Genomic DNA, 27680 nt, shown 5'->3' with positions numbered 1-27680 from the left:
GTGGAAGTTGAGTGGAAATTGAGCGAGTAGCAAGGAGTTGTTCAGACATGAAGAGAAAATTCAGAACGGACGAGTGTGCAGTGGGAGTTAATTGCATAGCAACCATAGCAACACATGTATTTTCTGAAAAATCACAAAGTTGTAACTGAAAACTTAAAGAGTCATTACATGAAAACGGTAACAGATATGAAAAAGCTGAATCACACAGGAATAGCCCAATCATCTGAGAACGTTTTAAAGTTTGAATGGAGTTTCTAGGTGAAAGTATGAGGAAGTAGTTAAGTTTCAAAGACAAGCAAGTTTTAGCAGAATTGTAGAAGTTTCCCATTCATTTCAATGGGACAAATTAAAGGAAAAAAGTGTAATATTTTAAAAAGTATAATAGTAATAAGTACCAAAAGATATAGCAGTCGAAAGCAGAAATAGCAGAACAGTTTAGAGTTTGAATGGTAAAAATCGGCTGAAAACTGAGGGAGTAGTTAAGCGGCAAAGAAACGGAGCAACTAGAATAATAAAGGATAAAGAATAAAGAGAAACAGGATCTCAATAGTGTGGATGCCTACGGCATCCACCCAACTAGAAAAAATTGCATTTCCTGCGAAAATGCTGTGTGGATGCCTTACGCTGAAGATTTCTGCTGAAAAAAGCAGAAAAAGTTGAAAAAACAAAAAACATTGCCCTGAGCGAGATTCGAACCTGGCCTTTCTGATCTATAGGCGGCGTCTCACCTTACTGGACCAAACTGATTCTTACAAAGAAGAGGTGGAGAGACTGACAATTCTGGTGAAATTAGCAGAAGCTGCTTAGTATTGTGCTAATAAGAGGTGAAAAGGCTAAACATTTAGCAGAAAAGAGGTGAATCAGAAGAAGTTCTGCTGAAAAGAGGTAAAGAAGCAAAAAGATGAGTTGAAAAGAGGTGTAGAAGTGCTTGCTGAAGATGGCTGTATGTGTAATGACACACTGGAGAGTGTCAAGAAAGCAGAGCGCATGCAAGCAGGGAACATGTGTAGCAACTGTCACAGGTAGGATTCGAAACTCTGCCCCCGGGTCTCACGGCAGCTGCCCTACCCTCTGAGCCAAATGAGTTCTGGTCTCAAGCAAATATATGATGAGAGAGAAAATGTGCACTGTGGAGCAGAAGCTCAAATTAGCAGAAAAGAGGTGAAGAGGAAGAACTTTGTTGTGAAATGAGGTAAAGAAACTGAAATTTGTGCTTAAAACAAGTGAAAAAGCTGAACTCTGAAATCCTGCTAAAACAGTAGTAGAGGCTGATATTTTTCAGCTACTCACTGAGCCAAACTGGTTCTCACGTAACTGAAAAAAGGTGGAAAAGCTTAAAATTCTAATGAAAACAGCAGAAGAGGCTAAGTGCACTGTGGAGCAGGAGCTCTAATTAGCAGAAAAGAGGTGAAGAGGAATAATTTCTGCTGAAAAGAGGTAAAGAAGCAAAAAGCCGAGTTGAAAAGAAGTGTAGAAGCAGAAGTGCTTGCTGAAGATGGCTGTATGTGTAATGACACACTGGAGAGTGTCAAGAAAGCAGAGCGCATGCAAGCAGTGAACATGTGTAGCAGCTGTCACAGGTAGGATTCGAACCTCTGCCACCGGGTCTCACGACAGATGCCCTACCCTCTGAGCCAAATGAGTTCTGGTCACAAGCAAAGATATGATGAGAGGGAAAATGTGCACTGTGGAGCAGCAGCTCAAATTAGCAGAAAAGAGGTGAAGAGGAAGAACTTTGTTGTGAAATGAGGTAAAGAAACTGAAATTTGTGCTTAAAACAAGTGAAAAAGCTGAACTCTGAAATCCTGCTAAAACAGCAGAAGAGGCTGATATTTTTCAGCTACTCATTGAGCCAAACTGGTTCTCACGTAACTGAAAAAAGGTGGAAAAGCTTAAAATTCTAATGAAAACAGCAGAAGAGGCTGAGTGCACTGTGGAACAGAAGCTCAAATTAGCAGAAAAGAGGTGAAAACAGCAGAAGAGGGTGAGATTTGTGCTGATAAGAGGTGAAACTGCGGAACCAATCAGAGGTACTGCTTCTGTCTGCTTCATCAGGCTGTGTACTTGTATGTATTTCTGCCATAGACTGTTAACCAGAATCTGAGGTCCATATTAGAAAAGCTGCTAAAATCATTAAACTTTGCAGAATTGTAATAAATTATCAATATGAATTACCGGTCTGTGATAGTGTATAAATTTGTAGTTAAAAAAAAAACATGTGGGCCAAGGTGGAATCGAACCCACGACCTCTGGTCTGAAGAGCGGTGTCATTACCAATCGCGCCACCTCTAAGGGGGCGGGCGCTTTGAAAAAAAGGGTGATGAGGAGTCAGAATTAGATCGCGGTGAGACGCGAAAAACGCCGTTTTTTGGAGTTACAAAACGTCGTGTAACTCAAAAACTAGGTGGGATAGAAGCATAATTCTTGCACTGGGTGAATCAGCGGACTTTGGTGTACTTTGACTGCGATTTACATAGCTCTTTGTATCTCCGTCGCGGAGATATGACGAGAGAAGAAACGGCTTCATTTTCGGAATTTGAAAAATGAGAGGAGGACAGATTTCCACCCCTCAAACAAGTCTAACTCATCTCAGAACGGTAATAGGTGAGAAAATAATTCTTGAATTGTGAGTGTCAGGAGTGTCTGAAGATATACAGGGACAAGCCTCATGTCTTAACTTTGCTTCGTTAAGGAGATATGACGATTTGAAAATGCCTTCAGTTTCAGTATTTCAGCTCTGAGTTTCACAACCTCCCCATAGACTTTGAATGGGGAGTTTTTAGACCATGTGTCACTTCGAGGCAAATTGTGAAAAAAACGTAACTCTCACAATAATTATAGTGACACTGTCTTAAAGCCAGCAAAAATACCTACGTTTTGATGTATAATTTGTGGAAGTTGAGTGGAAATTGAGCGAGTAGCAAGGAGTTGTTCAGACATGAAGAGAAAATTCAGAACGGACGAGTGTGCAGTGGGAGTTAATTGCATAGCAACCATAGCAACACATGTATTTTCTGAAAAATCACAAAGTTGTAACTGAAAACTTAAAGAGTCATTACATGAAAACGGTAACAGATATGAAAAAGCTGAATCACACAGGAATAGCCCAATCATCTGAGAACGTTTTAAAGTTTGAATGGAGTTTCTAGGTGAAAGTATGAGGAAGTAGTTAAGTTTCAAAGACAAGCAAGTTTTAGCAGAATTGTAGAAGTTTCCCATTCATTTCAATGGGACAAATTAAAGGAAAAAAGTGTAATATTTTAAAAAGTATAATAGTAATAAGTACCAAAAGATATAGCAGTCGAAAGCAGAAATAGCAGAACAGTTTAGAGTTTGAATGGTAAAAATCGGCTGAAAACTGAGGGAGTAGTTAAGCGGCAAAGAAACGGAGCAACTAGAATAACTAGAAAAATTTGCATTTCCTGCGAAAATGCTGTGTGGATGCCTTAAGGGCTGAAGATATCTGCTGAAAAAAGCTGAAAAAGTTGAAAAAAAAAAAGCAAAAAATGTTGCTCTGAGCAGGATTCGAACCTGGCCCTTCTGGTACTCAAGGCAGGTTCTCATCTCACTTCGCAACGTCTTTCTGACAAAGAATAGGTGGAGAGACTGACAATTGTGCTGAAATGAGCAGAAGAGGCTGAGAATTGTGCTGATAAGAGGTGAATCAGAAGAATTTCTGCTGAAAAGAGTTTAATCAGCAGAATTTCTGCTGAAAAGAGTTTAATCAGCAGAATTTCTGCTGAAAAGAGTTGAATGAGCAGAATTTCTGCTGAAAAGAGTTGAATGAGCAGAATTCTGCTGAAAAGAGGTTTTTGCTGAAAGCAGCTGAAAAAGCTGGTATTTGTGCTGAAAACTGGTGAAAAAACTGAAAAATGTGCTGAAAAGGGGTGAAAAAGCTTAAATTTGTGTTGAAAAGAGTTAAAAAAGTTTAAGTGTTAACTGAAAGAAATGTTGCCATAAGCGGGATTTGAACCCGGGCCTCCCAGTCCGAGAACGGATGCTCATCTCACTGAGCTAAAACACAGCTCAACCTGGCAAGGAAAATCAGTGAGGCCACTGATAATACGCAAAAAAGGGCAAAAAATATTGAAAAGAAAAATCAATATCTCAAAAAGTATGGAAGTTATGAGCACCAAAAGTCATAGCCGGAAAGAGCAGAAAGAGCAGAATTTTTTAAGATTTGAACGGTGAAAATAGCACAAAAACTGTGGGAGTAGTTGAGTGCCAAAAAGTGTACAGAAGCAACTAGAATAAAGTATAAAGATTAAAGAGAAACAGGAACTCAATAGTGTGGATGCCTATTAAGGCATCCACACAATTAACGCTACGCGTTCAGCGGGAGTCGTGGATGACGAGCGGCGATAAACTTGCGAAAAGCAAGTTATGCTCAACTCCACCGGTGGAATCTGACAGCGTAGAAAAGTGTGAAAACATCCACGATCACCAACGGATTTCGAAGGGCTGGACTGCTGCATGATGGAGAGGAGGACACCGCCACGGCCCTTCAGAGGGTGTTCGACTCTAACACTGACAACGAGGATTTGTTTGGTTTTGAAAGTGACAACGAAGGAAAGAAGCTGAGAGTGGATGACGTAGCCATCCTGAGCCTGTTCGTATCCGACACTGGAGAAGAGGACTTTGGTGGTTTTTTGCGCAGGAAGATGGTGAATGACTGACTTTTCTTCTTGTTAAAGCCGTGTCACTGCACCTGAGCCTAAAAGGTAGTCCGAATCTATTTTTCTGGTGTGCTGTAGGTTATTGTTATGTACTACATTTGTTACTCATTTATGAAGCACAGTACATGTTTCGTACTTGTAATTACCACTACTTGTACATATACCTAAAAAGCTATGCAAATATGTACCCATAACTTGTTTTTCAAAATATTAATAAAAGTGATGTGTCTCCAAACAGCCATCTCTTTCCTGACAATTCGCTTTGTGCATATTCTCTTACATATGATAAGTCAACATTGAAACACCTGCGGCTTTTGGTCAGGTGCGGCTAATGTATGTACAAAACAGGATTTTCCCCTGATTTTAGCTTGTGCGGCTAATATTCAGGTGCGCTTTGTAGTCCGAGAAATACGGTAATTAAATATGTTTATAAAAGGAAATAATCAACACAGTCAATTATATTCAAGTACATGAAAACATAAAACCCCAGGTCAACTGTGTTGTTTTTCATACTCCTGCTAATAGACATGTATCTCACACTGTCAAGTAAGGAGTGCAAAATACTGTGTGTTTATACACCAGTGTGTGCCTTTTGTCCCACCTCCCTCCCATCACTCCCAGCCAGTCAGACCAAATGGCTGGCCCGGTTCTGCCGCAGGTGACCTCCTGTTGAAAGGGAGTTTTTCCTTTCTGTTGCCAATTGCTTGCTTATAGTGGGTTGTATTGACTTTAAAATATAAAGAGAATATATAGAGAATGCAAACTGTTTTCCTCAAACTATTCAAACTGTCATGTAGCACCTTGAGGCAACAGTTTTTGCCATTTGGTGCAATTTTTGTGATAAAACTGAAAGCAGTTTGAGTACTCAAGTATTGCAGAGAAGCACTATACAAGTACCAGTCAATTTACAATATCTGTATGACTTTTAGTTAATTCCTCACAAACATAGTAAAAATACATGTCTGAAGAAAAAAACATAAATGACTGTTTAATTTCTAAACTCGAATTCTTGTCACTTGACTCCCCGCAAGTTCATGTCTGGAGAAAAAAGAAAGAACGAATGACAGCCTCCAAATCTTTTCAACCATGCAATAACTTCTAAACAACCACCAGCCCAGTTTTTGAAAGGGTTATACTCACCAATTGAGACCACAATAGTAAAAAAGCATGAGTGACCCAGGTTTCTGAGTAAGAGGTTAAACAGGAATCTATTAAAGGCATTTTGAAAATATCATTGAGTGGCAACGTCGCAACCTTACAAGACAAAGCAGTCTTCACGTTGTTGTGTCCATGGGTTAGAAGATCAAAATGTGGATCCCATCAGACTTGGTAAGAACCAACTGAGGAGCTGGACGAGCTGCGCAGTTAGTGTGTACTGTATAAACCCACAGCAGGATGACGGGCTAATTGAAAATGAATTCACCCCAGGTGAAACCGATAAAGGCGGGGCTGATGATTACAACGGAGCTAAGCTTAATAGAGACAGGAAGTAAAAGTGACAACAGGGGAAAAATATTCTGGTAATTGCAAAATAGAGCATAAAAAAGCCCATCACAGTTTTAGTGTTTCTAAATATTTTTCACAGAAGATATTCACAGTCTGTGGCTTCACTTTGATTTTGATGGATTAAATACGATCTTAGATTATTATTTTTTTTAATTTAGAGGTTGTTGTTTTTGGGTTTTTTTTACAGTTGTTACTAAACTGCTTCTAATTAAGACATACTAAAATATACCGCCATGATTTCATACAATATTCACAAATCAAAATGGTACACTGTCCTTCACCTGTTTAGGTTTAGAAAAAGAGGTTAAAATACACCTCATATATATATATATATATATATATATATATATATATACATACACATATAGGGGTGCAACGATACTCAAAATTCACGGTTCGGTTCGATACTTTGGTGTCACGGTTCGATATTTTTCAATACAAAAAATGTTCATGCCTTTTTAATTTGTCATTTATTAAAATTATAAATATATATTTTAACTCAAAAGTACAGTTTTTAAATGTAATGTTGCTGAAACAACAAAACAATTTAAAAAATAAATCTATCTGATCGAGAAATCACTCATCTTTGGAAAAGAGGGTTTATAAGAGAGAAATGGCTCTTTTCGAAATAAAAGCTATACTATACACTTCTTCTGGGTGTGTTCAGTTTGCTCAGTAGGGATATATGAAAAATAAGAGGCAGTCTGTATAATTTGTTAAAAAGATCTATTAAGGCTGAATAACATCACAAAGGGAACTAAACATTTTCGAAACTCTTGATATTAGTTACTTTGTAGCTGAGGTGAAAATGTAAGATTGTTGTTTTTTACACGTTACATCAATGATTATGTGCTATTCTCTCTTGGAGTGCACTGAGAACCCATGACTGCATTGTGTGGTTTGTCTGAACTTTGAACACAAGCTGAAGCACTTTTTGGCAGACACGTAAAGTGACTTTGTCACTGGCGTTGCTCAGCTGCAGATTCATTGCTCGCTGAAGCAAATCTGACAAAAGGAGTAGAGGTCGAAAGAAAGGCGAGCTGACGTGGGAACGGAACATAATATAAAGTCTGTTAAAAACTTAATATGACTGAAGTGACACAAATTAGTAAGAGGGCCATCTAATCTGCGCGTTCCCATGTAGGCATAGTTCACAACAGGGTTTTGGTCCCCTGCCATTATGGACTGTCACTGGAGCAAGGATGACGAGAAGGGACGTCTCTAATTAGCCCTTGTCAGCCAAATGACATTGTAATCACGTGATTCTGGTAATTACCTCGCTTTTACAATCTCGCCTCTCATCTTAGGTTGACACGTTAACACTTGTCACCGAAATGAACCTCTTGTATTTGGAGATTACTGGCTGAAGCCGGGAATGGAGGGAATGTAAAAATGGAAAGAAATATCTGCTTCAATCCTCCACCGTTAAGCCCCGAGGCAACCTAATGTGAAAAAAGTCTTCTCATTTTATCATCTTTAGTGCGTAAAATTGAGAGGTTTTGGTGTATTTACGTGGACTTACACAGTCTTGACACTGGCAAGCCTGTACTTATCTGTTTGCACACCTTTTAGGTAGCTTTGGTTGATCGGCCTGCCTTCCTGAACTTCTACCAACTGAGCTGGTTATATGTGAAATTAAAGAGGGAAATTATTAAACAGCTGGCTGACGCTAAACACGGTTCCTGGACACAGGGCCGGGAGAAGGAATCGTTTTCATCCCATCTTATCCAGCAAAATTGATTCAAGGACCTTTTCCGCATATTTCTGAGAGTCTTCATAGTTGCAGGTAGAGTGGGTTTTATGAAGAGGGGGAAAAAAGACAAGATCAGTAATGCAAAAAAAACCATTTTAAGTCCAATTAAGGTGAGTTATCAAAACGTAGAAGAAATTATTTCCTTTTTTTCCTCCTCCGAGTAGAAGCATGTGTGCTTACCACGTATGAGAAACGCTTTCTCTGGAGGATATTTCTAGAAATATAACACTTATTCTCATTGCAGAGAATATGCTATATGCCTAACTCCAAATAAGAACTCACTGAATTTTGAGTCCTGCAGTGGCCCGTGCTGAAAAAGAATTCCCAAGCAACTCTTAAAGCTTCTCTCTGCAGGGGGAAATCATTAGTTGGGACACAGGTGACATCATTTGAAAGCGTGACCCCGCAAGCCGCGTGGAAACCCTGGATCGGGAGACACATCATTGAATAATACCCGCCTCTATTTCTAAGTGAAGCACAGGGGACGGCAAGGGGGGAAGTGGCAGAGCATTATGCTAAAATATGTACCATTTCCATCATGGTCCGCTGGGCTTAGGCGGCTGTTGTTTGTGCTGCGGTGACTGTCTTGGTTTCTTGGTTCACTCCATCTCCAACCTGGGCCTCATTATGTGTGACAGAGCTCTGAAAAAGCAGGTGGAGGCAGGAATGAAAGGAAGGGAGGGAGGAGGCTTGCTGTACGGAGATAGGCCGTCTCCTTCTCCTGATATCGTGGATGAATCAATTGATGCTGCTTTGTGCACTTTTTCCTGCTGACCCAGCGCAATTGGGGGGAACGTATTCGGCCAGTTGCCTGTGGCATGGCAGCTAAAGTTGAGTTTAGCTCACTCTGTCACTATTACCTCCCCTCAAATCTGGGATTCTTGCTACCAAAAAAAACCTCACACTTGAAAATTTGTGCATATACACCCCCCCACACACACATATGAGCCATACCCTTCCTCTAAAATGCATTCCTCGCCTGTGGAGTTATAGCATTAGACTGTCTGCTAGATATTAGGGTTGTGAGGGTAAATCTAGATGATGGATGATCTCTGTTGTACCGTCAAAGCCAGTGCTTGATAAAAGAACAACACAGGACAGACGCACAAGACAAACGGATGGCAGAGGGAAAGTAAAACTCCCATCAATATCTGCTCTTACCCAATTCATAGCACTGAAGCTAATTGAATCGGCGCCTACAGTATACGGCATCGTTTCCACTTATAAGGGGGCAGCTTGTTTATAATGTCACAGTGTCAGATGCTTTAAAACCAGCCAATACATTAAGCACACTGTTCACAGCAGCACCCACAAGGCAAACATTATTACAGGTCCTCAATCAAATGTTTTCACTTGCATGTTGTGTCAACTCACCAGGCATCTTCAGCCGACTGTGGGCAGAACAAACGCTGTCTTGTCTCTAAGAGGAATAAATATTGATATGCTCCAGTGGCCTAGTATGTTAATTAAATATGTGCTTATTGAAATTCAATGACAGCTGGAATTTCACAGTGAGCGGGGGGATCCAGCTTCTCCCCAAGAGTGTAAAACATAATTGGTTGACAGCAAAAAGTAACACACAATTAGTTAGGGAGGTTTAATTAATATTATTCAGGCAAGGTCTTCGGTTTAGATGCGTCCTGCAGCGTGTTTCCTCTCCGCTGTACAGATGCAGTAGATGCAGGGCTTTAGGCGAGCGGTTGACATGTGCAACAGGGGTCCGTGTTTGGAATCGTAACCTTCAGTGGAAAGAAAATAAAATCCCCCAGGATTAACAGTGTATATAATCAAAAAACCTGGGCTGCATTTATTAAAGACCTTTTTATGTATTTTTTAAAAAACACTGGCGTTTTAAGAAAGATGCACAGCACCAAGTTAGCAACGAGCTAACTTTTTTTGGGTGGCAAACTTAGCATCTTTAATTAACACCAGTAACGCATTTTGCATTTTGCATGGCTGCAATAGCTGCAGCTGAGTGGAGACATCGCTGTGGATACAGAGCCCAGAGGACGGCATTAACAGAACATACTGATGCTGTCCTTACTTTGCTGAAGGACATCAAAAGCAATCTGAAACCTCCAACCTGAAAAAGTCACAGAATAATCAATGCACTAAATCTGATTTTTTTTTAGGTCTCTAGTTCCTTTCCAGAAGTGAAGTAAAGCTTTAATAAACTCTTTATTTCACTAAAGTACATACTCTCAAGCTAATGGCTCTCTGCAGAGTAAAAATACAAAGGCAACCTCCTTGCACCTAGTTAAAATCCACAGCGCATCTCACCTGCAATACCTCTCTGAGTCACACAAACCACCTGCAACTCAACACCTCAAAGACTAAGGAACTGGTTGTGGACTTCGGGAGGTCCAGAGAAGGTCCACTGCCGGTTCAGATAGAGGGGGAGGAGGTGGAGGTGGTCAACAAGTACAAGTACCTCGGGCTGTGGGTGGACAATAAACTGGACTGGTCATGCAACACAGAGCACCTGTATAAAAAAGCCCAAAGCCGACTGTACTTCCTCAGGAGGCTGAGGTCTTTTAACATCTGCAGGAAGCTCCTGAGGATGTTTTACCAGTCGGTGGTTGCTGGAGTACTTTTCTATGCTGTGGTGTGCTGGGGGAGCAGCACAGCAAAGAGGGACTCATCCAGGCTGGAGAAACTGATCAGGAAGGCTAGGTCTGTGGTCGGCATGAAGCTGGACACTCTGGTGACAGTGGCAGAGAAAAGGACATTAAAGAAACTGATGGACATTATGGACAATGCTGGGCATCCTCTGCACACGGCCATAAACAATCAGAAGAGTCTGTTCAGTGACAGGTTGCTTCTCCCCAAGACAAGAACTAACAGACTTAAAAACTCCTTTGTCCCACACGCCATCAGACTGTTTAACTCCTCTCTGGAGGGGAGAGGGAGGGGAAACAGGAGGACAAAGGAGGGGGGAACAACTAAGCTGTAGTGCCTCTTCACCTCACTGTACAATACCTTGTGCAATACTTTTTGTAAATAGTCAACAGTGCAATAGACTCAATACTTGAAATGTGCAATTCACTTGTATTTTTATTTTTTATTCCTATTTATTCTATTTATCCCCTTCGTATATTTTATTTATATTTGTCTCTGTATTTATATATGTGTGTGTATATATATATATATATATATATATATATATATATATATATATATAACAATTCTGTAACTGTAACTTCGGTCGTTGCTGTGCTTTTTGGAAGTCGAATTTCCCAGAGGAACCCACCCGAGGGATTAATAAAGTTCTATCTTATCTTATCTCTTTTTGCAGTAGGGGACTCATGTCAATTGGTTGCCAACTGCTTGCATTTTGGTCACATTCTTATACAAAAGAAAGGTCGCTGTGCAGCTGTGAAGTTCCGCAGTTAATTTCCCATCCTGCAGCAACTTTGTCACTGCTTGTAGAGGAATGTCTGTTCAAATCTGTGAGGTTCTGACTGGACTTTAAATGTGAGAACTTCTATTTAATGTGAACTGTCTGTAGTTGACAATTAAATTCAGTTTTATTCATACAGCACCAAATCACAACAACAGTCTCCTCAAGCTGCTTAATATTATAAGGTAGACCATACAATAACACATAAAACAACACATTTGCAGTTTTTGTATATTTGTCACCAGTTTTTGTCATAGTGGACTCAACGTGTCGTGGCTTATACATTTTTTCAACATGCAAACGATCCCGTGTTCAATCCTGGGAGGGGATAGTTTGGTCTGACCCTTAGACCCCTTAGATTCCTAACAGGAAGTGTATCCTGTGCTAAAAAGTGAAACATGCCTAATTAAACATGTGGTGTTACCTGCTGCGCTGACCCCTTGTAATGTAATTGCTGAACTGATTCAATCACAAACTCATAGCAGACTTATTGTCATTTTATCATAGTTTTGATTGCCTGTGAGAGAGTGAGGTCAAAGGGCACAAATACTAACAGTTATCATCTAGGACCATACAAAACACAGCAACAATTAGTTTAATACTCACTCGAAATCAGTAATACTCAATCATTGTTAAAATATCCCATTTTTTGAGCAGTTTGGACATTGCAAAGTATTCGACTTTGATCATGTGAAATCTTGTACCTGCTGGAGGCACCAAGGCTGAGCTGGATTTATTTTTCTATCCGAACTGCATATCGGAAAGCTTTAAAAACGTTCTCGCTATTTGTAAGTCTGATAGGTAATGCAATACATTATTTCTAAAATGATGAAACCGACTATCCAGCATATACGCCCACTTCACACCATGACTGGTTAAGAGGAGCTGCTCTTTCTAGCTCTGTTTTCAAAATCTGTTAATGTGTGGCTGAATCTTCCTTGGAAATGTCGTCATTATTGTTTTTAAATGGTGTCGCATCTACCACCTGTGGGAAAGACCTGCGTCTCAGATAAAGTAAATCACACGCTCAGACACGTAGCACCGGCTACACTGATGAGACTGATTAAGGTCTCATTTGACTTTAAACATTTTGTAAAGGTCTCAGTAAAGCTTGTGCCTGAGAACATTTTTATCAGAGCAGCTGCTCCCTGAGCATTTATCCCACAGTAAGCCAATTCAACCTGAAGATCCCAAAACCTATAAACTTAATTCATGCTCACCTTCCCTTGCCCCAACTGTCTGTGCTTTCTTCCCACAGTGTCGCTGACACCTGGAGTCCTTCGTGAGTCATGTATCACACTCACTTAAATGGCCTCACATGGCTTATGGACAACAATCCGCTTTGTTTTGGACTGTTGTACGAAACATTAAAAAGCAATTTGCTGGCAGACCTATTGAGCAGACCTGCAATCAGTCCCCCAACATCACTCCCCTGGTGGATTGTTATTGTCATTGACTGGATGGGGGAGGGGGACCTCTGACAGTAGGCAGTTGGGAAATTACAAGCTTTATTGCGCTGGGCTCCACAAAAGGCAAATGGAAGTGAGTTTAAAGTTGGGACCATTGTGATAACACACAAACGCATAAAACGCAGACAATCAACATTTATTAATCTCCAAATTAGATACCAACACAAACAATGGGAAGAGCTGCCAGATTATCCCAAGTTAAATGGGACTCCTGCTTTGCATTTACCGGCATCCTATCAGGTGCTTGGCTTTAATTGGTCAAACTTGCGAAATCAAGATAATATGGTGGGAATATGGTATGGTTCACAATGCATTATACTAGAAAAAATTGCATTTCCTGCGAAAATGCTGTGTGGATGCCTTACGCTGAAGATTTCTGCTGAAAAAAGCAGAAAAAGTTGAAAAAACAAAAAACATTGCCCTGAGCGAGATTCGAACCTGGCCTTTCTGATCTATAGGCGGCGTCTCACCTTACTGGACCAAACTGATTCTTACAAAGAAGAGGTGGAGAGACTGACAATTCTGGTGAAATTAGCAGAAGCTGCTTAGTATTGTGCTAATAAGAGGTGAAAAGGCTAAACATTTAGCAGAAAAGAGGTGAATCAGAAGAAGTTCTGCTGAAAAGAGGTAAAGAAGCAAAAAGATGAGTTGAAAAGAGGTGTAGAAGTGCTTGCTGAAGATGGCTGTATGTGTAATGACACACTGGAGAGTGTCAAGAAAGCAGAGCGCATGCAAGCAGGGAACATGTGTAGCAACTGTCACAGGTAGGATTCGAAACTCTGCCCCCGGGTCTCACGGCAGCTGCCCTACCCTCTGAGCCAAATGAGTTCTGGTCTCAAGCAAATATATGATGAGAGAGAAAATGTGCACTGTGGAGCAGAAGCTCAAATTAGCAGAAAAGAGGTGAAGAGGAAGAACTTTGTTGTGAAATGAGGTAAAGAAACTGAAATTTGTGCTTAAAACAAGTGAAAAAGCTGAACTCTGAAATCCTGCTAAAACAGTAGTAGAGGCTGATATTTTTCAGCTACTCACTGAGCCAAACTGGTTCTCACGTAACTGAAAAAAGGTGGAAAAGCTTAAAATTCTAATGAAAACAGCAGAAGAGGCTAAGTGCACTGTGGAGCAGGAGCTCTAATTAGCAGAAAAGAGGTGAAGAGGAATAATTTCTGCTGAAAAGAGGTAAAGAAGCAAAAAGCCGAGTTGAAAAGAAGTGTAGAAGCAGAAGTGCTTGCTGAAGATGGCTGTATGTGTAATGACACACTGGAGAGTGTCAAGAAAGCAGAGCGCATGCAAGCAGTGAACATGTGTAGCAGCTGTCACAGGTAGGATTCGAACCTCTGCCACCGGGTCTCACGACAGATGCCCTACCCTCTGAGCCAAATGAGTTCTGGTCACAAGCAAAGATATGATGAGAGGGAAAATGTGCACTGTGGAGCAGCAGCTCAAATTAGCAGAAAAGAGGTGAAGAGGAAGAACTTTGTTGTGAAATGAGGTAAAGAAACTGAAATTTGTGCTTAAAACAAGTGAAAAAGCTGAACTCTGAAATCCTGCTAAAACAGCAGAAGAGGCTGATATTTTTCAGCTACTCATTGAGCCAAACTGGTTCTCACGTAACTGAAAAAAGGTGGAAAAGCTTAAAATTCTAATGAAAACAGCAGAAGAGGCTGAGTGCACTGTGGAACAGAAGCTCAAATTAGCAGAAAAGAGGTGAAAACAGCAGAAGAGGGTGAGATTTGTGCTGATAAGAGGTGAAACTGCGGAACCAATCAGAGGTACTGCTTCTGTCTGCTTCATCAGGCTGTGTACTTGTATGTATTTCTGCCATAGACTGTTAACCAGAATCTGAGGTCCATATTAGAAAAGCTGCTAAAATCATTAAACTTTGCAGAATTGTAATAAATTATCAATATGAATTACCGGTCTGTGATAGTGTATAAATTTGTAGTTAAAAAAAAAACATGTGGGCCAAGGTGGAATCGAACCCACGACCTCTGGTCTGAAGAGCGGTGTCATTACCAATCGCGCCACCTCTAAGGGGGCGGGCGCTTTGAAAAAAAGGGTGATGAGGAGTCAGAATTAGATCGCGGTGAGACGCGAAAAACGCCGTTTTTTGGAGTTACAAAACGTCGTGTAACTCAAAAACTAGGTGGGATAGAAGCATAATTCTTGCACTGGGTGAATCAGCGGACTTTGGTGTACTTTGACTGCGATTTACATAGCTCTTTGTATCTCCGTCGCGGAGATATGACGAGAGAAGAAACGGCTTCATTTTCGGAATTTGAAAAATGAGAGGAGGACAGATTTCCACCCCTCAAACAAGTCTAACTCATCTCAGAACGGTAATAGGTGAGAAAATAATTCTTGAATTGTGAGTGTCAGGAGTGTCTGAAGATATACAGGGACAAGCCTCATGTCTTAACTTTGCTTCGTTAAGGAGATATGACGATTTGAAAATGCCTTCAGTTTCAGTATTTCAGCTCTGAGTTTCACAACCTCCCCATAGACTTTGAATGGGGAGTTTTTAGACCATGTGTCACTTCGAGGCAAATTGTGAAAAAAACGTAACTCTCACAATAATTATAGTGACACTGTCTTAAAGCCAGCAAAAATACCTACGTTTTGATGTATAATTTGTGGAAGTTGAGTGGAAATTGAGCGAGTAGCAAGGAGTTGTTCAGACATGAAGAGAAAATTCAGAACGGACGAGTGTGCAGTGGGAGTTAATTGCATAGCAACCATAGCAACACATGTATTTTCTGAAAAATCACAAAGTTGTAACTGAAAACTTAAAGAGTCATTACATGAAAACGGTAACAGATATGAAAAAGCTGAATCACACAGGAATAGCCCAATCATCTGAGAACGTTTTAAAGTTTGAATGGAGTTTCTAGGTGAAAGTATGAGGAAGTAGTTAAGTTTCAAAGACAAGCAAGTTTTAGCAGAATTGTAGAAGTTTCCCATTCATTTCAATGGGACAAATTAAAGGAAAAAAGTGTAATATTTTAAAAAGTATAATAGTAATAAGTACCAAAAGATATAGCAGTCGAAAGCAGAAATAGCAGAACAGTTTAGAGTTTGAATGGTAAAAATCGGCTGAAAACTGAGGGAGTAGTTAAGCGGCAAAGAAACGGAGCAACTAGAATAATAAAGGATAAAGAATAAAGAGAAACAGGATCTCAATAGTGTGGATGCCTACGGCATCCACCCAATAAAGGATAAAGAATAAAGAGAAACAGGATCTCAATAGTGTGGATGCCTACGGCATCCACCCAATGAGGAAGTATTAGCAGGTGAGGATGAAGAGCGGAGGAGAAGCAGCAGAAATGCAGTTTTGAAGATCACATTAGACTTCCTCAGGGGAATGAAGCAGGAGGAGCTGGCTGACCGACTGCAGAGCAGTAAGAGGATTTTTCTAAAGATTTATGCTAGATGAAAAAAAAACATTTACTAATGTGTCAAGAGATCTACAAAAATGCATTCAAAAACCTGTTTGTTGTAGAAATAAGTGGCATCTCTAGTTTATAAATACTTAATTGATATTTTTGCCCTTTTGTGCCTTTAGGAACTCCCATTGTAGTTTGTCAGAAACAAAAATCTGCTTTAAAAAAGAAGTTCCAGTGTGTGTTTGAGGGGATTGCTAAAGCAGGAAATCCAGCACTTCTGAATCAGATCTACACAGAGCTCTACATCACAGAGGGAGGGACTGCAGAGGTCAATGATGAACATGAGGTCAGACAGATTGAAACAGCATCCAGGAAACCAGACAGACCAGAAAAAACAATCAGACAAGAAGACATCTTTAAAGCATCACCTGGAAGAGAACAACCAATCAGAACAGTGCTGACAAAGGGAGTGGCTGGCATTGGGAAAACAGTCTTAACACAGAAATACACGCTCGACTGGGCTGAAGACAAAGCCAACCAGGACATCCAGTTCATATTTCCATTCACTTTCAGAGAGCTGAATGTGCTGAAAGAGGAAAAGTTCAGCTTGGTGGAACTTGTTCATCACTTCTTTACTGAAACCAAAGAAGCAGGAATCGGCAGCTTTGATGACTTCGAGGTTGTGTTCATCTTTGATGGTCTAGATGAGTGTCGACTTCTTCTGGACTTCAACAAAACTGAGAAACTGACTGATGTTACGGTGTCCGCATCAGTGGATGTGCTGCTGATAAACCTCATCAGAGGGAAACTGCTTCCCTCTGCTCACCTCTGGATAACCACACGACCTGCAGCTGCCAATCAGATCCCTGCGGAATGCATTGACAGGGTAACAGAAATTAGAGGGTTCCCTGATACACAGAAGGAGGAGTACTTCAGAAAGAGATTCAGAAGTTGGTGGAAGGCACACAATATCATATCCCACATCAGGACATCACCTAGCCTCCACATCATGTGCCACATCCCAGTCTTCTGCTGGATCACTGCTACAGTTCTGGAGCATGTGCTGAAAACAAGAAAGTGGAATACGATGCCCAAGACCCTGACTGAGATGTACATCCACTTCCTGGTGGTTCAGGCCAAAGTCAAGAAGGTCAAGTATGATGGAGGAGCTGAGACAGATCCACACTGGTGTCCAGAGAGCAGGACGATGATTGAGTCACTGGGAAAACTGGCTTTTGATCAGCTGCAGAAAGGAAACCTGATCTTCTATGAATCAGACCTGACAGAGTGTGGCATCGATATCAAAACAGCCTCAGTCTACTCAGGAGTGCTCACACAGATCTTTAAAGAGGAGAGAGGACTGTACCAGGACAAGGTGTTCTGCTTCATCCATCTGAGTGTTCAGGAGTTTCTGGCTGCTCTTCATGTCCACCTGACCTTCATCGACTCTGGAGTCAATCTGCTGGAAGAAAACCACACAACCTCCAGGAAGTTTGAAAGAAGAGAATCTAACGAGAAATACTTCTATCAGACTGCTGTGAACAAGGCCTTAAATAGTCCAAACGGACACCTGGACTTGTTCCTCCGCTTCCTCGTGGGTCTTTCACTGCAGACCAATCAGAATCTACTACAAGGTCTGCTGACACAGACAGGAAGTAGCTCACAGACCAACCAAGAAACAGTCCAGTACATTAAAGTGAAAATTAGCGAGAGTCTGTCTGCAGAGAAAAGCATCAACCTGTTCCACTGTCTGAATGAACTGAATGATCGTTCTCTAGTGGAGGAGATCCAACAGTTCCTGAGTTCAGGAAGTCTCTTGACAAATAATCTGTCTCCTGCACAGTGGTCAGCTCTGGTCTTCATCTTATTGGCATCGGAAGAAGATCTGGATGTGTTTGACTTGAAGAAATTCTCAGCTTCAGAGGAGGCTCTTCTGAGACTGCTACCAGTGATCAAAGCCTCCAACAAAGCTCTGTATGTAAATGTGTGCTCGCTTCTTTAATTTTAAAATGCTGATTATAGTTAACAAAATAGCAAATGCTCAATTGAAAGAACCCCCCCCCCCCCCCCCCACAATATTTTAATAGGTTCTAGCCTCTAATAGAAACTCTTATAGAAACTCTAAAGCTATTGAATATAATTTTCATCAGCATTCAGCATCCACGGTTAAGTATAATATACTTTCAATATATCACAGCATTAGAAAGTGTCAGAGTCTCTGAAACATTTGTGGTTGTAACCCTTATCAGATGGAAGAAAAATGTCAGAATCAATATAAATTCTTGGCTGTTGTGATTTTCAGTGGTCTTCCCCCTGGTTTACTAGTCTCGGTGGTCTGTGCTCTCCATTTCTAATTCATGTTTTTTTGTCACCAGACTTTAACTACATCATTTTCTTTTGTCAGTAATCATAGCTGAGTTTTTACCTCACCTTCAGTACAGAAACTGTAGCAGAGAAGTATAAATCAAGTCTTATCGGACAAGAGCTCCTATAAATTACATTTTACTCATACCTTTGCATCCAGAGCCCAAAAAATTTCATTTGAAGCCAGCATTTCAGTTCATTTCCATGGCAACGTTTTAACAGGGATACGGTTTTATACTGCACTCTCTGAAAGATAAAATCCAGCGTTATGTTCCACAGGTAAAAGCATATAATAAGAAACCTTCCCCTTCTGTAATCTTTGTGCAGTATGTGATAAAGGTCATTTTAAACTGAAACACAGACTTAAAATGCTATATATTTATTTCTGATATAACTTTTTTAGTTATCCATAACTTTTTGTCAAACACCTAGATATTTCCTTTGTTTTTTGTCTGTTCCAACAAGTAAAATAATTTCTTGTGTGAACTCCATCCTAGTCACTGGGAGAAAGGGATATAAGAATAACTACATGTATCACACTATGGCATGTAGATGGAAGGAGGTGGAGATGTGACCATCAACCTTCTACATGAGAGACAACCAATTCCCATACCCCCATACCCATCATGAACATGACTGTGAACAGAATGAATATAAAACTAATATTGTATGTGTACAGACCATAAATATGGAGTCCAGATGTGTTTGTTGCTGCTGGGCAGACTGACCCCAGGAACCTCTGAGCTCTTGTCCACTCTGTGGAGGAATCATGAAAAAGAGTAAAAATAATATAGACAAAACATTTTGGCCAGGTTTTTGTTGTCTGTCATTACATATGATTTGTAATCACTTTAAATCTTTTCTCTCTGAGAAACTAATGTACAGACTTGACTGCAGCAATGTTTTGCTATGTGGACTACAGTATGTGCTGAATCAACAACTGATCCATAACTGTGCATTCAGAGTGCTAACTAGGAGCAGAAGGAAAGAACACATTATGCTTCTCCAAAAGTTGATTCTGTTCATCTGGATGTAGAGTTTTCAGTGGGAGAAACGTTTCATCACTCATCCAAGTAACTTCTTCAGTCTCAGCTGACTGCAGGTTTCCCCAATCTTATAAACAGTACACTTGCATAATGACTGAAACCAGCCCACTGAAGGAACAATGGGCTGGGAGATTTACTTACTTGGATGATTGAGCATGCATCAACACATTATGCTTCTTATACAGTCCCTGTACTGGTGTTTTGAATGTTAAAATAATTTTGATGATTTTTAAAGCATGATTTGATCATTCTGGTTCTTTTTCAGTAGAACCAACCACAAAGCAAACAAACAAAAACCTAGCTCTAAGCTGGAAAATCTAAACACAAAACACTACATGAAACAAGAAACTTAAAACATGGGAAAAGAAACCTGAAACCTGGAAACAACAGGAAGAGAAGCAGACAAACTGAAAATAGACACATGTTAATGGGAGGAAGCAAAGCAGAATAGACTAACACAGGACACAGAGATATCAAAGTAAAACAAGAAATAGACAAACATGGAAAAAATGATGACTAGATGTAACACAAGGAACACATGGGAAGCACAGCAACAAAACCTAAAGGCTAGAAACTATCAAATATATAACCAGAAATGAACTACATCAAAGGATATTAATAATCAAAAACATAAACACTGAGTCACTAGACCTGGGACCTTGACAAATAGAACTTGTTTTTTCTTTCCTAGACTAAGTGTCTGTAACCTTTCGGAGAGAAGCTGTCAAGCTCTGTCGTCAGTTCTCACATCGCAGGCCTCTAGTTTGAAAGAGTTGGACCTAAGTAACAACAACCTGGGGGATTCAGGAGTGATACTTCTGTCTGCTGCACTGAAGAGTCCACAATGTGAACTGGATACTCTCAGGTCAGCTCAAACAATACTGAGTTTCTCTTAAGTAACAGAATAAATTGGTTTAAAATTTTAAGAATAAAAGTCAACTTTTTCCATATGTTACTGTATAATAATGTTTTTCAGTATTTGAGAGTCACATTAAACATTAAGGATTTATTCAAGGCTAAATATTGCTAAATCTAGTATATCTAGTAATTCCATAATGACACATTAATATCAGTATTGTTATTGTCTGTGTTTGTTTCTAATTTTTCAGACTGAGTGTCTGTAACCTCTCAGAGGCGAGCTGTGAAGCTTTATCCTCAGTTCTTGGCTCACAGTCCTCTAGTTTGAAAGAGCTGGACCTGAGTGACAATGATCTAAAGGATTCAGGAGTGAAGCATTTGTCTGTTTGCGTGAAGAGTTCCTATTGTAAACTGGAAACACTCAGGTCAGGATTAAGACTTTTCGCTGACTGCTATTTAAATGTGTAATTATAGTATTGCAGAAACACTTAATCCCAACATTTACCCTTTATTTACATTTGTCCAAAAAAGTATTCAAATCATAATTTATATATAAAATTTATTTTATATTTTTATGTTATATGTTTGTTGTTGTTTTTTTAACACACTGGTCAGTTTAGAGTTTTACAATTTCAACAATAATAATTTCCTGCTGAAAAGAAAATGCCCAAAACACAAGTTTAATATAATTTAATGTATTTAATTAGGTATGGTATCAAGTTATGGTATGGTATCACTTCCATTAAAACCCTTGCAAAACATCTTATTTCATCATGTAATCTGCAGCTCTCTTTTGGATCACCTGCTGATAGTGTTTATTCATTTGTCTTTAGGGATTTGCTAGCTTAGCTTAGCTCATAGCCGACTATCTAGCAAACTAGCATGGACTTCACCTATCTCTCCTGAACTTTCCTGCTCAGTATGTCAGATGTTTAGTTATACCTCAGCCTCCTGGCTAATACAATTATTAGTAATAATTGTAGTTATAATAAATGTAGCCCCTTTGCAGCTATAGAAGCTGTGTGTAAGGAGAAGGATTTTAAATTCAAATCTAAATTTTTTCTAGAGCATGTGCACCAAAAAAAAAAAACAACCTATTTCTGACAGTGCAATTTAAGTTCCCATGAACTACACAGAAAGTCATAAAGTCAAACCTGACTTTTAATAGCACCAGCAAACCTTTGCAAGTGCCTGTAGGAAAAAAGATCTACATTTCCCACTTCTGATTCTCAGAGGTAATGGTAGACATGTGGTAGTTCTTGCTGACAACATGATGACTTGTATTCCAACGTAGGAAGTGCTATGAACAGCTATGATCAGATTGGCAAAGTATGTTCCTGGATTATAATGTTTTGTTGTTGTGTGCGCTTTTTTATGCAGTTTTTGCAAAGTCATTAGTGGAAGGAAACTGCAGCATAGAACAGGCTGAATGCATGATGTATGCAAGTATGAATCCTCCAGTTTCATAGTCAGAAAAAAAAATATTGCTGTAGTTTATTTGGTTGCAATTATTCTGGGATTTAAAAAATAATTACGTAAATGGGATAGCAGACACTCCCGTGGGTTTAGAAGGGAGAAAGCCCACACTGACCTTTGGATTCCAGTCAAAAACCTACAATTTCAAGAGAACGTGCAGCTAAACGTATCACTCTTGGTCCAGAGAAAACTACAGGGAGTGCAGAATTATTAGGCAAGTTGTATTTTTGAGGAATAATTTTATTATCGAACAACAACCATGTTCTCAATGAACCCAAAATACTCATTAATATCAAAGCTGAATGTTTTTGGAAGTAGTTTTTAGTTTGTTTTTAGTTTTAGCTATTTTAGGGGGATATCTGTGTGTGCAGGTGACTATTACTGTGCATAATTATTAGGCAACTTAACAAAAAACAAATATATACCCATTTCAATTATTTATTTTTACCAGTGAAACCAATATAACATCTCCACATTCACAAATATACATTTCTGACATTCAAAAACAAAAACAAAAACAAATCAGCGACCAATATAGCCACCTTTCTTTGCAAGGACACTCAAAAGCCTGCCATCCATGGATTCTGTCAGTGTTTTGATCTGTTCACCATCAACATTGCGTGCAGCAGCAACCACAGCCTCCCAGACACTGTTCAGAGAGGTGTACTGTTTTCCCTCCTTGTAAATCTCACATTTGATGATGGACCACAGGTTCTCAATGGGGTTCAGATCAGGTGAACAAGGTGGCCATGTCATTAGTTTTTCTTCTTTTATACCCTTTCTTGCCAGCCACGCTGTGGAGTACTTGGACGCGTGTGATGGAGCATTGTCCTGCATGAAAATCATGTTTTTCTTGAAGGATGCAGACTTCTTCCTGTACCACTGCTTGAAGAAGGTGTCTTCCAGAAACTGGCAGTAGGACTGGGAGTTGAGCTTGATGATACCAACCCAAACCAGTACTCCACCTCCACCTTGCTGGCATCTGAGTCGGACTAGAGCTCTCTGCCCTTTACCAATCCAGCCACGGGCCCATCCATCTGGCCCATCAAGACTCACTCTCATTTCATCAGTCCATAAAACCTTAGAAAAACCAGTCTTGAGATATTTCTTGGCCCAGTCTTGACGTTTCAGCTTGTGTGTCTTGTTCAGTGGTGGTCGTCTTTCAGCCTTTCTTACCTTGGCCATGTCTCTGAGTATTGCACACCTTTTCTTTTGGGCACTCCAGTGATGTTGCAGCTCTGAAACATGGCCAAACTGGTGGCAAGTGGCATCTTGGCAGCTGCACGCTTGACTTTTCTCAGTTCATGGGCAGTTATTTTGCGCCTCGGTTTTTCCACACACTTCTTGCGACCCTGTTGACTATTTTGGATGAAACGCTTGATTGTTCGATGATCACGCTTCAGAAGCTTTGCAATTTTGAGACTGCTGCATCCCTCTGCAAGATATCTCACTATTTTTGACTTTTCTGTGCCTGTCAAGTCCTTCTTTTGACCCATTTTGCCAAAGGAAAGGACGTTGCCTAATAATTATGCACACCTGATATAGGGTGTTGATGTCATTAGACCACACCCCTTCTCATTACAGAGATGCACATCACCTAATATGCTTATTTGGTAGTAGGCTTTCGAGCCTATACAGCTTGGAGTAGGACAACATGCATGAAGAGGATGATGTGGACAAAATACTCATTTGCCTTATAATTCTGCACTCTCTGTATAGAATCTGACATTGTTTTGGGAAATGTAAAGACTGATTCGATATTAATTTTAGCCATCTCCAATCTACATAACCTGTTGTCTTTACTGATGATATGAATTATAATTTTACCAAATCTAAATGTATCCTTAGCCGGTAGTTTCAGGTTTCCTTCAATATTGCCTGCTCTGACAATAAAAGACAATTGACGATGGATGCTGGTGTGTCTACCTGAAAATGTTTAAAAACATAATCATCAGTAACCAGAGTTGGTTCCTTGACAGTTGTTGTTTGAGTAGGGAGAATGTTCTTTTCCTTCCGTGCATCCCCCAATCAGCTGTCTTGGATGGCCCTGCTTTAAGCAGTTTCCATTGGAAGTATCTTTTTGGGATAAAGTAATTGTTCGTAGGACATAATCTGATTTCTGGGGTATTTGAGGAGGTCTTGTGTTACTGGAGGTCCTTTTGTCTGTTTGAAATAATCTCTTTATGAATAAAAAGGAAACTGAATTTAATAGATGAAAAGTATAGATGTAATTGTATCTGAAATAAGAAAAAAAAAGAAAGAACGAAAGAAAGAAAGAAAGAAAGAAAGAAAGAAAGAAAGACCTCCAGTAACGTATGAATTGTTGTTTTGTGTGTCTGCAGTCTGTCAGGCTGTCTGATCACACAGGAAGGCTGTACTTCTCTTGCCTCAGCTCTGAGTTTCAACTCCTCCCATCTGAGAGAGCTGGACATCAGCTACAACCATCCAGGAGACTCAGGAATAAAGCTGCTTTCAGCTGGAGTGAAGGATGAAGGTTGGAAATTGGACACTCTCAGGTATGGAGAAAATGTCTTATAGAAAATATATTAAAAGTGGACCAAATATCCATTTCACCTTAATCAAAATAGATGTGTCATTAACAGACTAAAAGCACCAAATAATCTACATATTAAAATTTGCTATAAATTAGATGTAAAACTATGTCTTTAGTACTGTTACATCTGGGATAATAAAATCCAGCTCTAGTTGGGTTGTAAAACATTTAAAGTTCCAGAATAAGGATTTCTGATTTTGTTAAACACTTTAGAACAAAAATAATTTATTTTATAAAACTAAAAATTTAATTATGTGCAAATCTCATAATCCCACATTTTATTCACAGTGGAACATAGAAAACAGAGGTGAGAGAAGTAACAAAGAACAAATACTTTGTTGTACCTAAGTAGAATTTTCAGGTATCTGTACTTTACTTCGAATCTTTTACTTTTACTCCCTACATTTTTAAGCAAATATTGCACTTTCTACTCCTCGCATTTTTAAAACTGACTTGTTACTTTTGGTTTAACTTTTTTTTTGAGGAATTATTGTTTCGTCATTGCAAGACTCCAAACATCAAATGGGTTTGAGCCTAAACAGAAACACATGAAAGGCAATCCTGTCCTATTAATCACCAGCAGATGTCACATGTGGCAGAGTCTGGGGTTAAAGTGGGTGGGTGGTTTTTTGGCACAACACCAGAATTGTATTGAGGTGCATAAACAATCTGAAACTCATCTCCAAAGTGACATCTGCTGGCCAATTTGGCTATCACCGCATCTTGATAATTCTTTTCTTTGAAACAATGATGGAGACAAGCCCTGCACAATTCCAAATAAAACTACTTATTATACCAGACCGTTTCTAATAGGGATCAGCACATCTTTTAGCGAAATCTCTATTCAAACAAGAAAAGAAAGTATTGAGACTGTAATGGAATAACTACACAGGTTTATTGCTCTTTTGGGGCTTAGTCAACTTTTTTTTTTGAGGTTTGGATGTGTTTGGTTGTTTTTTGGGAGCTTCTGTAATCAGGTTTGCTTTATGCACTGTTCAGCAATGCTAGAAGCTGGTATAGCATTAGCTTTGATTTTTAATCAGTTTAAAAATATATATTCAAATGAAAAAAAGACTAAAGGTGTTTTCCTTGTTTATTTAAAAAAAAGGGTAACATTTATTATATTTATATGGACTAATTTTGACCAATCGTAACAGTCAGTTTCACGCACTTTGACCTGTACACTTTATAATCATCATCTGAACCATAAAGAAACTTTCCTGAACTTTAAACTGCTGTAAATGGTTTATCATGTAACATGTTGTTTTACTGAGTTTGGAGTTTTGGTTTTGGTTTTGAACTTTCAGATATTTTAATGAGTTTGAAACAAGAGAGTGAGGATAGACAGGACACAACCTTTTACCTCAAAAAGAAATGGGAAGCTGAACTGGCCATAACTATAACAGAAGGAATGGGTCAGTATGTGTGAAATACAACACAGCACAACAAATTCGCTGTTGTGGAGGGAATTTTGATGGAAAAAATTGACACGTTTTTTTCATTACACCCAATATTAAAAGTAAACAGATCTCAAGTCCACAGGAATGTTGGAGACTATGTGGAGAAACAGAAGCAGACCATTCACATGTATTCTGGAAGTGCATAAAAATTAAAAAGTATTGGGAAGACCTTAAAATGACCATGGATAATATTCTGGGATATGCACTCCCAAACACCTGCCAAGTGATGTATCTTGGAAACATAAAGGAACAGATACAAAAGGAGGACTTATATTTAGTAAAAATTATTCTAGCCGCAACTAAAAAAGCAATTACAAAGAAGTGGTTACATCCAGACCCTCCCACTCAACGAGATTGGATTAGTATTGTAGAGGGTATCTCAGAGATGGAAAAAATAACATTCAATATCAGATTGATGGGATGTAAATACAATGGACAATGGAGGAAGTGGAAAGCATTCCGAAGTGGCACCAAGAAAACAACACAACAAGAAATGCGAATGGAATAGATGGAAAATAAATGTAAACTCCAGCCTGTTTGTATGTTTGTTGGTTTGTAATTTTCTTTACTGTGTTTTTTTTTTTCTTTTAATGCTACCTAAAATTAATTTTAAAAAAATTAAAGTTGAAAAAGAAACAAGAGAGTGAATGGAGCTCACAGAGCAGTATCTCTCTTATCTATATGGCAGTAATCATTCGAATACGATATTTATACATTTATACAATATTGATTTGATTACACTTTTGAGTCCAGTTTTAAGTGGTTGCATAGTCTATGTTGGTTACACATGCACATGTAATTATCTCAGTAGTGTTTGATAAACACCACCTTTTTATTGTGGTACCACTTACTTTTTGAGGTCATTTTTATTCCTAACCCAGCTTTTTTGAGGTATGTTGCTATCAAAGTGAAAATGAGCTAAATTTATTTTTCCTAAATTAGAGCACTTTTTTAGACTATACATTTGATATGTTTTCTATGTTCCATTGTGATTAAAATATAGATCTATGAAAGTTAATAATTATTGCATCACTTTATTTATGTTTTAAAAAACTTTAAAACTTTTTGGGCAATCCATTGTTTACTGCCAGCTTACCATATAATTTCACACTGGCCTGTTATAAGCACACATCTATCCCACGTGAATGTTTACATTTTCTATCGGTAAGCTTTTTTTTTTTTTTAGAGGAACCCAGTAAATATGTTTACTATTTGCCATTTCCATTGTAAATCCCAGTTAAAATAAGGGGGGGGGGGGGGGGCAGGTAGTAATGTGCAGATTGGAATTAAGTCGTAACATCATCAAGTACTTTTTCTTCCTCATTTTGTGTTGTCCAGTCAGGGGAAAGAATCATGATGATGACACAATATTTTCCCAATTTAAAGTGTTCTTCTATGAATGCACCAGTTATTACAACGGTGGACCAATGATTTGACTTTATAGATTTATCCAACAGCTGCTTCAAAAGACTGACAGATCCAGGATCAGTCCAAATCATCACCACTTTGATCCACATATGGATTGAAGTGTATTTGAGAAAATGTTGGACTGTTCCTTTATCAGTGTTTAACAGTATGTGCATGAGGGGGATGTAATGTCCATGTGTACATGCTGAAAGAGACTGTGCTGGTCTGACCCCCTCTTCTTTTCAGGGTGGAGCCTGCTGGAGTCCAATGGTTGACACCAGGTCTGAGGAAGTGTAAGTGTGTTTTTAATGTGATTCAAGTAAAAAAA

The 27680-nt window shown here is 39.3% G+C and overlaps 1 protein-coding gene and 1 long non-coding RNA gene across 2 annotated transcripts in view; one reads left to right on the top strand and one right to left on the bottom strand.

The window, feature by feature from the left end:
* Positions 1 to 18776, bottom strand: part of LOC309700703 — a 43496-nt gene extending 24720 nt beyond the window's left edge. The window contains exon 1 of the long non-coding RNA XR_014274724.1: positions 18700 to 18776. This is a non-coding gene — a long non-coding RNA (uncharacterized lncRNA). The remainder of the gene's footprint in view (positions 1 to 18699) is intronic.
* The window catches only part of LOC309700668 (protein NLRC3-like), a 54344-nt gene that overhangs the window by 25095 nt on the left and 1569 nt on the right, over positions 1 to 27680 (top strand). Inside the window, exons 7-12 of the mRNA XM_082524383.1 lie at positions 16078 to 16202; positions 16367 to 18161; positions 20289 to 20462; positions 20707 to 20880; positions 24274 to 24447; positions 27599 to 27645. Of these exons, the coding sequence (XP_082380509.1) occupies positions 16078 to 16202; positions 16367 to 18161; positions 20289 to 20462; positions 20707 to 20880; positions 24274 to 24447; positions 27599 to 27645 (2489 nt within the window). The remainder of the gene's footprint in view (positions 1 to 16077; positions 16203 to 16366; positions 18162 to 20288; positions 20463 to 20706; positions 20881 to 24273; positions 24448 to 27598; positions 27646 to 27680) is intronic.

This window comes from Aulonocara stuartgranti (assembly GCF_965226115.1).
Source record: "Aulonocara stuartgranti genome assembly, chromosome: 23".
Classification (NCBI taxonomy): Eukaryota; Metazoa; Chordata; class Actinopteri; order Cichliformes; family Cichlidae; genus Aulonocara; species Aulonocara stuartgranti.
The sequence above is the reverse complement of the archived record's forward strand: the minus strand, read 5'-3'. Positions and strand labels throughout refer to the sequence as shown.